Genomic DNA, 12,257 nt, shown 5'->3' on the forward strand with positions numbered 1-12,257 from the left:
GAGGGAAATCATGTGTGAAAAGGCAATGAATGCCATGGGAAGACTGCGTCGAGTAGGGTAGGGAGGTCAGAAATGCCAGTGTGGGTGGGAGGTCAACACTATGAGTGGGGCCGTCAGGTTGGCCTTGCTGAGAAAGCGTCACCTGAGCCCAGTCTGAAAGGAAGCGGGGTGGGAAGCCGTGAGTCTGTGTGGGGTAGAGCGTTACGGGCAGGGGACAGCCCCTCTGGAGACTGAGGCAGGTGTGTGCCTGATGGGCTGGAAGACAGGTGAGAAGACCCACGTGGCGGAGCAGAATGGGCAGAGGCCCTGGCAGCAGGGGCTGGTAAGCCATTGCAAGGGCTCCAGCTGTGATCTGAAGGAGCGGGCATCCGTTGTGCAGTTCAGCAGAGGGTGACGTGTGACACATACACCGCAAAGTGTTACTCTGCTCACTCTCCTGAGAGGTGGGAGCCAGGCCAGCAGGTAGGGCTGTTACAGCAGTCTAGGGGAAACAGAGGTGTTTGGACAGGCTGAGAGTGGGGCATAAAGATGCTGAGAGTTTTCCTATTCTGGATTTATTCTGAAGTTGGAGCTAGAAGATTGGCTGTCGGATTGGATACAGGGTGAAGAGAATAGGAGGGAGGTCGGTCAAGGTTAACACCAAAGCTTTAGGCTAAGGCAGCTGAAAGGATGGAGTTTTCATTAGCTGAGATGGAGAAGATTGGGAGGACTAGATCTGGTTGGGGAAGAGTGGGCGTTCAGTTTCGGTTTTGTAAGTGTTAAATTTGGTTTTAGAAGCGTTAAGAAACGTCTAGGAAAGAGTCAGGGGTAGGAATCCGGTGCTCAGGCGAGAGGTCCAGGCCAGACGTGTAAACGTGCCGGTTGTATGTAAACTGCGAGATGGGGTGAGATCCCAGGAGGATGAGCGTCGACACAGAAGAGGCCTGAAGAGAGAGCCTGGGCGCCGCGGAGTCCAGGGGAGGAGGCAGCGGAGCGCCGAGGGCCGCACTTGGCCCTGAGGATGTGCAGGTTCCCCTCTCTACAAAACGAAGTCAGGCAGACGGGGCAGCTCACGCCACGCTGGGCAGGTTTGCTGCTGCTGTTTTACCGTTTTTTCTCAACTCGTGTAGGGAGGTCACCACGCTGTCCACTCGGCCTGCATGTAAAACAGCCCTGCCGTGGTGTAGGGGCCGGGATCCCTGAGCACCCTCGGGCGTCTCCGGAGCAGAAGTCACAGCCTCCTGGCAGGCCCTGTCTGCAGGCCTCTCAAGTCCGGGAATGTCCTAAGACTGTGTTTGCTAGTCAGAGGAATTCTGTTGGTGAACTGTCCCCCTGCACCATCCACTCACTGTCCGCGTGTGACTCGTTCACCTCTCTGCACATGATCCCTTCACCTCTTTGCACATGATCCATTTGCCATCTGAGTGCACGACCTGTTCCTGTCTCTGCACATGATCCATTCACCATGCGTTCAGGCGACCCATTCGCCTCTCTGCACATGATCCGTTCACCGTCTGCGCGCACAACCCATTCGCATCTCTGCACGTGATCCGTTCACCGTCTACACGCACGACCTATTCACATCTCTGCACGTGATCCATTCACAGTCTCTGCGCGTGATCTTTTAAGTTGACTCAACTTGTGGCCCCTTTACTTTGCCTGGTTTCCTCAGCTTTATTACGTCTTTGAATAACTAGCACTTCTGTTTCACGTAAGAAGAGGCCACCTTTGAAAAACTTTTTCTAAATGCCGTTGTATACTGAACTCATTTAGCTCTGTGATGGCTAGAATGGCAATTACAGAGTTTGAATTTTAGAACTGAAAGAGACTTTAAAGACCATCTAGTTAAACTTCTCATTTAAAGATAACAATTGAGACCCAGAGACGTTAAGCAGCTTCCCAGGATCACACAGCTGTGTTCTCAGTCCATGACTGCTGCCCACCTTCAGGTGAATGTTTATGTCTGTTGTGGATCTTATGTGATGTGCCGTGGTAACAAGCAATATAGCATAGCAGTTACGAGTGCAGAAGCGAGACCTGAGCTCCTTGGGGAAACCCTGACTGAGCTCCTTAATTATTTTGGATGAGTTGCTTAAGAGGACGTGCTTCAGTTTCCTCATCTGTAGAATGGGGATAATAATAGTGTGTACTTCTCAGAGTCGTGGAATGAAAGTGAGTGACACATTTAGATGGTTAGAGGTGATGGAGATCCATACGAATTATTTACCAAGCCCACAGGTTCCTGAATCTGGATGAGAGGAAGCCTTCTGGAATACTTGACTTTAGAATCATGGGATTTTGAGGTTATTTATTAATTTATCCATAAAGAATGGATTGTTTGGCAAGTCAGAGGAGTAGTGCAGGCTCCTCCTTAACTCCAGCGTGTGTCTGTGTTCCGAAAACATACCTGATGAATTTTGAGAAATTAATTGTAAGGAGCGGGTCGAGAGGGAAGGAGAAGAGCTGCATGGTCGTGTTTGCTTGGCCCCTTTGAGCGCCTGACCAAGTCCTGCCGACTTCTGTCACTCGAGCAGGCTCTCCTCCCTAGGCCTAAATTGCCCTCCCCTCTGTTTCTCTGCCAGGGTTCCCACAGGTCTGTGTCACAGATCTTTATTTCCCCCTCTCTCAGTGAGTGAAGAATAGCCCTTCTTCCCATTTGCTCTAATTTTTCACGGCTTTGCTTCTTGCTATTTGCTGGACCTTTTCCCCTTTCAAGCAGTACTTCTTATCTTGTTACTTAACCTCGTGAAGCCCCTTCATCTGCTGGAGGGCACCCAGTGACTTTCTGTCCAGTCTCCACTGCTGGGCAGTCTCTCTGCCGTTCTCCTTTTAGGTAAAATCCTGCAACCGTTTTCTTCGCCGTCTCTCTGGGGCCTGATTGCCTAATATGGTAAGGTATGTCCCAGACAGGACTACACTGTTGCGATAGGACAGCGGTTTGACTCCGTTTAGAGACACGGTAGGTGAGCTATCAGATCGCGTTAATTATTTATACAGGAAACCAGTATTTTTCACAGTATACCGCATAACAACCATAATCTTTTGTTTTTTTTTTTAAAGCAAGCCTCTCTTCCTTTTAACAGAGAGGAAGGATAAAAAAATACAGATTTTCCTCCTCAGCCTCTTTAGCCAGATAAGAAAAAAATAAGGAAAGGGTAGTTACTTGTCCCCAGAATGAGAGAGTTTTGAGAAGTCTGAGAAAGTTGATAATATAATGCTCATAAGGATATAAAAAGTGAGAACAGATTTAATAAGCAGTGGCTGTTCTAAACGGTCCTGTTGTCGCCAGCCTCTGGGAGTTGGCAGGCATTGTGCATGTAGGGAAGCCAGCTGTCCCGGATGTACGGTTGATGACAGTGGGCAGTCCCGGGAGGGAGATGGGGACTGGGAGATGGCAGCCGACCGGCCTGTGGGGCAGCTGCCTTCTCTCCAGTGTGCACGGAGGAGTCCTTTCTGGTGGGAACCCTTCCGTATCGGCCTGGGAGGGTCTTTCCCGCCACTGTACGTGAGCTCTTATTTTGTGACTCTTGCTTCTTAAAATACTGCAGATATGGTGATTTTCTATATATGGGTCACTTGTCCCCTGCTCTGGCCCAAGCTGTGTAAACCATCTTGAGAACAGTGTCTTTTGGCATCTTCCTTTTAAGGACTCTATTAATTTTAGGTCGTGCTGTTGCCTAGGAAATCCCAGTAATCAAAGCTCACATGTATTCCTTTGAGACTCTGTAAATTTTGGACCCACTATCCCATTATGTCAGTGGATTCTGCTTTAGTCAGAAATCTTTTTTAAGATGGAATAAATTGACCCTCGAGGTATCTGGGCTTTGCTCAAACGTCCTGTCCAGAGATGTGAAAGGTTGTCAACCACTAAGGATGGGACAGTGAGCCTCTTGACCTTGCCTTTCCTTCTGGTTTCTTCCTTCTGCCTCCAGCTGTCTTCAAGGTCTTAGTCTGTGTTAGCAACCTGTGACCTTCTGTCTCTCTGTTGGAAGGACACTGATGAGCTTGAGACTCTGCTGGAACTTTCATAGTTTTTATGATTATAGAGGTAATACATTTCATTATAGAAAACATGGAAGTGTAGAAAAGTGTAAAGCAGTGGTTCTCAAAAGCTGCAGGAGTATTTTAGAGGAGGCTGTAAACATTCATAGGGGTTCTTTCAGGAGTCTCTGGTGGGGGCTGTTCTCCATGCGTTTAGTGCACGGGGCCAGAGATGTTCCATATCCTGATCTCTGCATGTAACCAACAGTTGTCCTACAGCTTCTTGACTTTGGACTGGCTCCCTGGACGGACAGAGATGAAATCATCTATTACCTGAGTTCAAAACCGAACTTGATTTTACGTACAAACTCACGTTTTTTGGCAGAGGGAGGTTCTGAAAGTTCAACCACTATGTAAGTTGGGGAAAAACCGCACTTAGTTGTACTCAGCGCTGATGGCGGTGCCACTTGTAAACGACATCATTTTACACACTTCTGATCTGCATTTGACTTCTGCCTTCCTGACGATGCTGTGTTGGGTCCAAGCCTCTCACTGCTTGGTGCCTTCTCGTATTATTAGCCCAAGAATTTGCACATTGAAATACATATTTCGTTATAAATTATTTTCCTTTTGTTTCTTCTTCGTATCTTATTGTTGATTTTTTATTGTTTTAGCTCAGTTTTATATCTATGAATTTCATTTCAGGATATAAATTTTGGGAGGGGGTGTTAGAAAATAGTTGTAATAAAAGAGGATTCTTTCTGCTGTAAAGAACAAGAAAGAATTGTTCAAAGTCATACCACTCAAAAGAGATTACTGTTTAACATTCTGGTGAATTTCCTGATGGAATTTTTCCTAAGTTGGTTGTTTATTTTAAACATATTCAGGACCAACTAAGGGCATTCTTGAAAAAAGGATCATTTTCAACCTAAGTATTCCTCAGACCCCATCATTACCATGATGACAATTTCCTAACATTGTCTTCAAAGCACTGGGGTTCCACTCTTTTATCAAAGTACTCAGTCCTGTGATGGCTTTGATCACAGAGAGCCTCCAGGAGTAATTGTTCCCCTCCCGCTGGAGTCTGAGGGTTACCTCGGTTACAGAAGTACTCATTTCTTCTGTTGATAGCATGGCTGGGCAGCTTTAACCATGGCTTAGGCTGGGCTCCTGTCAGAGTTCTAACCCCGTGATTGAGGTGAAAAGCTTAGTGTGGGATTTGCAGCTCTTTTTCAGCAAATGGAGTGTTTATAGATTTGCCTCAGCAGGAATGTTGAGCTCGAGCCACTAAAAGATGTTGCCTTTCAGTGTGACCATTAGGTCAGACCCGAGAGGTAGGATAGTTGGGGTGAAAAGATGAATATCTACCATCTACCAGTCTTAATTTTCTCCATACCATTCTCAGTTTTCAGTCAAGCAAGTTCAAGACTCAGACAGCAGCCATGTAGTGACATGAATTTCTTTCATAAAAAACCATAATATTGGGGCCGGCCCGGTGGCGCAGCAGTTAAGTGCACACATTCTGCTTCAGTGGCCCGGGATTCACTGGTTCGGGTCCCGGGTGCGGACATATGTTAGCTCAGGGCCAGGCTTCCTCAGCAAAAAGGGGATGATTGGCAGATGTTAGCTCAGGGCTAATCTTCCTCAAAAAAAAAAAAAAACATGACATTATGTCCAAATACGACCCTTTAAGGTACATAAAGATTCACATAGGTGTGCCTTAACACACTGTGTGCTTTTAAAAATACTTGACTTTTTTTATGCTTTAGAAGTGTTTTGTTTTCTTTGCGTTTGCTTTTTTGAACTCTTACACCTTAAATTATGGCAGTGTTGTTGACTGCTGAGAAGGAAGGAGGGATATTTTAAAAACCCATTGCTAAATTAATAGCTCAAACTAAAATACTTAGTATAGTCTTGGAGCTTATAGTTCTGGTTATGTTTCTGAATTTTTTTTCAGGTGATAGAAGCGTTTTAAGAGGAAAATAACATGTTGGGATACTATATAACCAAATAAAACATTTTTTGCTTTTAGATGGTGTTTTCCTTAGGCATTGGGGGACTTTCAAAAGCGACATACCAAATTGGTGAGTCATGGGGCTATGGTGGCTGAATGCCAAGCTCCCCATTTCTCCAGGTGCCTAGTGTAGCCGCCTCCTGGATGTTCTGCGAGTCCACACTCTTCCTTTCTGAGCCCCACGGGAGGGCAGATGTTTGTGCCTCTTCCCCAGCGTCCGTGCTCAGGGAGGGCCAGTGGCAGCAGGGCCAACCTGACCTTCATTGGTGGCACATAATGCTCTAAGTCAGGGCTCAGCCACATTTTTATGTACGGAGCCTGATTATAAATATTTCCTGCTTTGCAGGCCACATGGTCTGTTGCAACTACTCAGCTCTGCTGTTGTAGCAGGAAAGCAGCCACAGACAGCGTGTCAATAAGTGGGAGTGGCTGTGTTCCAATAAAACTTTATTTACAGAAGCAGGCTGGTGGGCTGAATTTGGCCTATGGGCCAGGCCACGGTTTGTCAGCCTTTGCTCTAGGTTACTGATTCAGCAAGTGTGTGCTGATGTCATCATGACCCGATGTCAGTTTTCTCTCATCCAAGCACTTCTCTGGCAATTCAGCATTTTCCCAGTTCCTCTGATTCTTTAGTATCATTGACACTTTGTGGGGCAAGGGACGTCATCTGTTAGGGGGATACGTGTTGTTTGTCCTCACTTGGAAAAGTATTAATGAGTTGTGGTCCTGCTGCTGGAAACAAGCTGTGAAGCTTCCTGAATGAAGGAGTGAAGGGGGAGAGTTTCTTCCATGTCCATTTAAACTCCATTTTAAATAGAGTTTCTCTGTCCAGCTTCAGTTCATTACCTTTTGAGGAGATGGTTGGTTCTCCCATTATACCCCTATCTGCTTTTCTCATCTGATCCTATCCCTTCTTACCTCCCAAAGACCTGTCTCGAGGTTAGTTAAAATTACAGTTTGGGGATATATAATCACTTGACACTTGAGAAATTCTGCTTTTTGTAGACTATGACGGTAAGTAAGTTTGCCTTTTAGGCTCACAGGTTCTTGGAAGGGTGCCTGTCAGAAGATTGTTAATTGCTGTCGTTCGCTTTAATTGCTGGTTGTCATTTGAATCCCTTAGTCAGGAGTAGATTGTAGAATTTATTAGTCTTTTCTGCCTTGTTAACTATCAGTCTGCAGAACATATGCAGGAAGAACTTAGGAGTTTGTGGAGGGGGCGACAGATCTTCAAAGCTTTGACCCTGGGCTTATTTGAAATGGTAGTTAAGAGGAGTGGACTTTTGGAAAGAGAAGCTAAAATTCTAATTCTTCAACAACTTTAAGGAAAAAGGTGATGAAAACTGACAGTAACATGTCACAGTAAAGACTCAAGTCAGGTCTGGGAATTGATCCTGGGTTGGCACAGTTAATATTGTGCCAAGTAAGCAAGGCAGATACTTTCTGTGGCATAAACGTGTACCAGATGTATGACATGTCATCTGAGAAGTCTTAGGTAACTGCTGACCTGTAGTGCTCAGGAATAAAACTAATGAGATATTGTTTGGACAATTTATAAATTATTTCTGGAGTGCTTGACTTGGAGCTAAGGGCAGCAACAAGCTGAGCCATTCTCAATGATAGTTACCTCGTAGGTAAAGCCTCTATAGAAGTCTTCCTCAAAGTTGTCGATAGGAATCATGGGGCTCATTTGTTTGTAATACGGATTTTCAGGCCCCTCTCTCGAGATTCTGAATTAGGAGGGGATTGTGGTGGTGGAGGGTGGAAAGCCTGGGATCTGTGTTATAGAAGTCGCCAGGTGATTCTTAACAGGCAAGTTTGACAGACACTGTTCCTAGAGGTATAATGTAGAGGGGTGGCTCATGTCCCAGGAGGGCACCGCTCGAGAGGAGGATTAACTGTGGCCCACTGTGGGAGCCTAGCGCCACCCTCTACACCTCCCTCCTCCAGAAATGCACGTCTAACCCAGAGCTCCAAATCCTCAGAGGGCCCCTGGGACGGTCCAGCCCCATTCGGGATGTCTTTTCTTGCATAGCAGCATGCATTTGTTCAATCAGCAAAAACTTATTGATTACTCACTATATGTCAAGTGTTCTGCATTAGGAATACAGAAAAGTATAAGGTAGACAACGTTCCTGCCCCTCACGGTGCTCGCATCTTCATGGGGCAGGCGGGATTCCTATCAGACCTCCAAGTTGAGATAGTGAATTGAATGTAAGAATCTGGTGTTCATGGAGACAAATATATTTAAGAGTCATTGCCGTAGAGATGGTACTTAGAGACAGAGGACTGGGTGAGACCTCTCAAGAGAAGAGCATAACTAAGGAAGACGAAAGAGCCGGTGACTACGCCCCCGGTTACTCCAGGGCCAGGCCTGGACAAGAACAGGAGTGTTGCTTCCATGTAGCAGGAGAACGTGTTTGGGTAAGTCAGTGGATCTCATGCTGGGAAAGTGAAGTAGTTCTGATCTTGCTTTCTGTGATACACGCTCTCACACTTATTGTCCCTAGAGAGCAGTTAGAGACTGGGTCCAGATGGAAGATGGTGAACTAGGTTTCTGGTGGTGGGTATGGACTGAGTGGGAGAAATCTGAGAACTGAAAGCTCAGCAGGAGTTGATACTTACTGGAGTGGAGGGTGAGCACAGGAGGAGTCTAGGAAGGTTGAGGAGATGCGTGGACGGGTACAGACAGTATTGGCTTTGGAGGCAGAAGACCTGGGTTCAGAGCTGGTCCTTCTCCTGTTAGCTGGATGGTCTTGGAGAATAATTTAACCCCTCTGAGCTTTGAAAGTGCTTTAACAACTGTAAAGTGAGATGATTGTCCCTGTCTTGTAGGATTGATGTAAGGAACAGCAGTGATGATGTATTTCACTGTAAATAGCACCTAGCTTTACTGACTTGTTAATAAATGAAAGCTACTAGTGTAAAGGTACTTCATGAGCCCTTCTCTTCCCGTCTTTGAGCTTTCACCCATGGTACCTATTCCCCAGAGCGCTCTTCCCCTCCCCGCTCCCTTTTTCAGCACACATTTGTGTTTTAGGTTAGGCCTCTCCTCTAAGAAGCCTTCCTTTGACCTCTCCTCAGACCAGACTAGGTTCTTCTCAGCGTCTTGAATTAATCTTTAACACAGTGATAATCATTAATATGTTGCATTTGCCAGTCAAACTAAAATTTTTCAAGGTCTGTTTCTCATTCATTATTTTACCCCCGGGATCTAGCAGAATACTTGGTATTTAGGTATGTTTTCTCTGAAAATTTGAGCGATTAATGACATTGATGTTTCCAGTTTTGATGGCTGCAGGGATAATATGCTGTTCCTGAGACTGAGATCAAGAGGAGGAACGCGTTTGGGGATGGAGATCGTGATTTTGTTGTTGGATGTGCTGAGTCTGAGGTCCCTCTCAGACGTGTGAAAGTAAACAACCCTCATGAGCCTGAAGCGTGGGGAAGGTCCGGGGCTGGAGACAGAGCTGTGGAGGCATCCACCTGCTGGTACCAGTGGTAAGCGAAAGGATGCTGTTTTCCAAGGATTGCTTGTAGAGCAGTCGATCTCAACTCCTTTCTTCCCAGTATTTGGGGGATATGATGCCCTCACACGAGTAACTGTGGTTCAGTATCAGTGATTCTGAAGCAGGGCAGGCAAAAGGAGCACATTCTCCTATCAGAGAAGCCTGATCGGAGGGAGGCCTCTCCGAATGTGGGGTGCTAAGGAGGGCCCTGCTGTGAAGAAGGAAGAGGAGACGGTTTAGCGCAGAGGCCGGGATGCACTGGTGCTTATGGACAGTGAAGGAGGAGGGGTGCTGTGGGAGGAGATCAGAGGGGAGGTGCTCAGAGAAGAAGGAACAGAGCTGGGGAAGAAGAGTATTCCACCAAGCGGGAGTGACGAGTTTTAGGGACTCTAGGTGACAGAAACTGAACATCATACAGCTCAAGTAACGGCTGTGTCACTGGGAAACCTGCGCATTGACCTGGCCTGGCTCGGGCATGGCCGAGTCCAGGAGGCTAAAGCCGCCCTCAGAGCTCTGCCTTCTTCTGTGTGTAGACACAGAGGAGAGATTCCTTCTCTGTCCTGGTGCCCACGTGTCTGAGGGACCTCGCTTGGGTCAGCTGAACTTCCCTGACCCATTTTCTGTAGACAGAGATGGACGGGCAGTGAAGCCTAGTGGTTGAGAGCCTGCCCCCTGGAACCGAGTCATCTGAGTGCACATCCCTGCTCTGCCACTGACCATGGAACCCTGGGTGAATTGCATGCTCCTCCTGCGCCTGTTTCTTCAGCTCTGACGTGGGAGGAGCAGTAGCACCTCCCACACAGGTCATTTCTGTAAATGGGATAATACACACGAAGCTGACAGAACAGTCTCTGGCACAGGGAACGTGCTCAGGGAGTGTTCCCCACCGTGGTGATGACGGTGACAGTGATGGTGGTCGTGGGGTGGCAATAATGCTGCCATAGCCCCAGCTCTGCCTGATGCAGGGGAGGGTAGGAGAGGGTCAGCTACATGGAATAGGTTCCCCACGGGAGGCAGGGGTTCTCTTACCCAAAGAAGAGAAAGGGGGCAAGTGCTGGACAGAGACCGTAGCCCCCGCGGTCCTCTGCAGTCACATCCAGCTGGTTCCGTCACCCACACCGGCTTTGAGAACTCCTGTGTGTCCCATAGGTTTGGCGCTAAGGAGATGTTGCTGACTTGTGAGAGCAGGTGGTGAGCGGGGATGGGGCACTGACGCAGTGGTGGCTTCTCCTTGTGACTCGGCATGTGGTGATTTTGATGCATTTTCTGGGGGTTAAGAGCATCTGGTGAGTAGCCACTTGCTTTGTGGGCAAAGCTCCAAGATATTTGGCTGTTAAAAAAAAAAAAAAATGCTCTTCGTAAAGGCTTGGAGAGTTCAGACAGATCGAATCGTCCTGTCGTTTGGCAGGTTGGTGACTGTGCTTCCGTGCTTCACTCTGGCTGCTTCCCTGAACGATCCCGTTCCACGTTTCTGCTCTCCTTGTTGAGAACAGATGGTTAGTCAGTGTTCTTGCGTGCTCCTGCAAGGACGTTCTGAAGGAAGGAAAAGCAAATGCACCTCTGGCTCAGACGAGCGTTTTCCACATGTTAGTTACTGGGTGCACTTGTGAGATGGGGTGTCAGTCACCATCAGGTCTCGTTGCTGGAGATGCTGTCTGGACCTGGCTCCTTTCCTCTGACCGTGTTTCTGCCTTTTTGTGTTCACCTTGCTTGTTTACAGAACTCATTGGAGAGAGAGCCTAATTGAGGATTGAGAAAGTTCTGCTCAGCTGCCCCAAGACTGCTTTTAGTAAAGAAGTTCTTATAGAATACAGTTGTGGAAAACAGCCCTAACAGGTTTTAGGTTAATCTAGAATGGCTTCCTAAAGAAAAACTTTAGAAGAAGAATATGGGTACCTTTTCCTCCGAGCTCTCCCCTCCTCAGTTACATTATCACCCCAGAAAAATATCACAAATAAAACGAAACTATTATAACATAAGCGTCAGGAGAAAGTGAGGAACTGAGTCCTGCTTCCACCTGCAGCATTAATGAGAGCATGTCACAGTGCTGCAGATCGCTCTGACCGGATGCTCCTAGCTGTGAATTTTGGTTAGTTCCTTAAAGAAAGTTTATTCCAGAATTTACTTCCTAAATGTTTTTTTACTGCAACCTACAAGTGAGCTTCAAGAAATAAATTTGATTTAGGTAGTAACGATTATTAGAAAACTACTTCAAAACAGACTGCTTAACAAACAGAAGGGGAAGTATGTAACCTCACTAGCGTTCAAAACTATAAATTAGAATTATAATGAGGTAGGATTTTTTGTTTCACCAAGCAGAATAGGCACAGATTTTGAAATGAGGATGCCCAGTTTATTGAGAGTACAGTGAAATGGGCCTTCTCGGCTTTTACTGTTGGGAATGCAAACGAGCGCTTCCTTTTGGAACACACACGCCGAACTATCAAAGCCCCAGATTGATTCAGAATTTCCACTTATGGAAATCTGCCTCTATGAAACTCTCCTAAGAATGAAAAAGAAAAGACAGCCTCTGTTGAGAGCGTTTCCTCACAGGGTGTATTATGTCCGTGTGGCTCTGTGCACGTTTATTCATTCAGTCGACGCTTGAGTGTGCGTTATGCGGAAGGCTGTCTGTTGGGTACTGTTGCACAGAGCAGACGTTTGGCTGTTTACAGTAGTGGGAAAAGTGGAAACAACCTAAATGCCCAGTGCTCTGGCGGTAGTCCGCACTGAGTCATCCATGCCGTGGAGCGCTGAGTCGGGCTTTGCTTTAC

At 46.8% G+C, this 12,257-nt stretch overlaps 1 protein-coding gene across 29 annotated transcripts in view; it reads left to right on the plus strand.

Annotated features, from left to right (window-relative positions):
* PPP1R12B (protein phosphatase 1 regulatory subunit 12B) overlaps window positions 1-12,257 on the plus strand; it is a 206,036-nt gene that overhangs the window by 128,766 nt on the left and 65,013 nt on the right. Inside the window, exon 20 of one of the 29 annotated variants that reach the window (XR_011535278.1) lies at window positions 9,276-9,475. The exons of 27 other annotated variants lie outside the window; for them this stretch is intronic. Coding sequence is in view for 1 of the 2 variants with exons in the window: in XM_070602194.1 (XP_070458295.1) it covers window positions 9,261-9,266 (6 nt within the window). In the remaining variant the exon portion in view is untranslated. Of the gene's footprint in view, window positions 1-9,260; window positions 9,476-12,257 lie in introns of those variants that run through there. One more of the 29 variants, XM_070602194.1, reaches the window with a different exon arrangement.

The sequence above is a fragment of the Equus przewalskii genome, chromosome 31 (assembly GCF_037783145.1).
Source record: "Equus przewalskii isolate Varuska chromosome 31, EquPr2, whole genome shotgun sequence".
Lineage (NCBI taxonomy): Eukaryota > Metazoa > Chordata > Mammalia > Perissodactyla > Equidae > Equus > Equus przewalskii.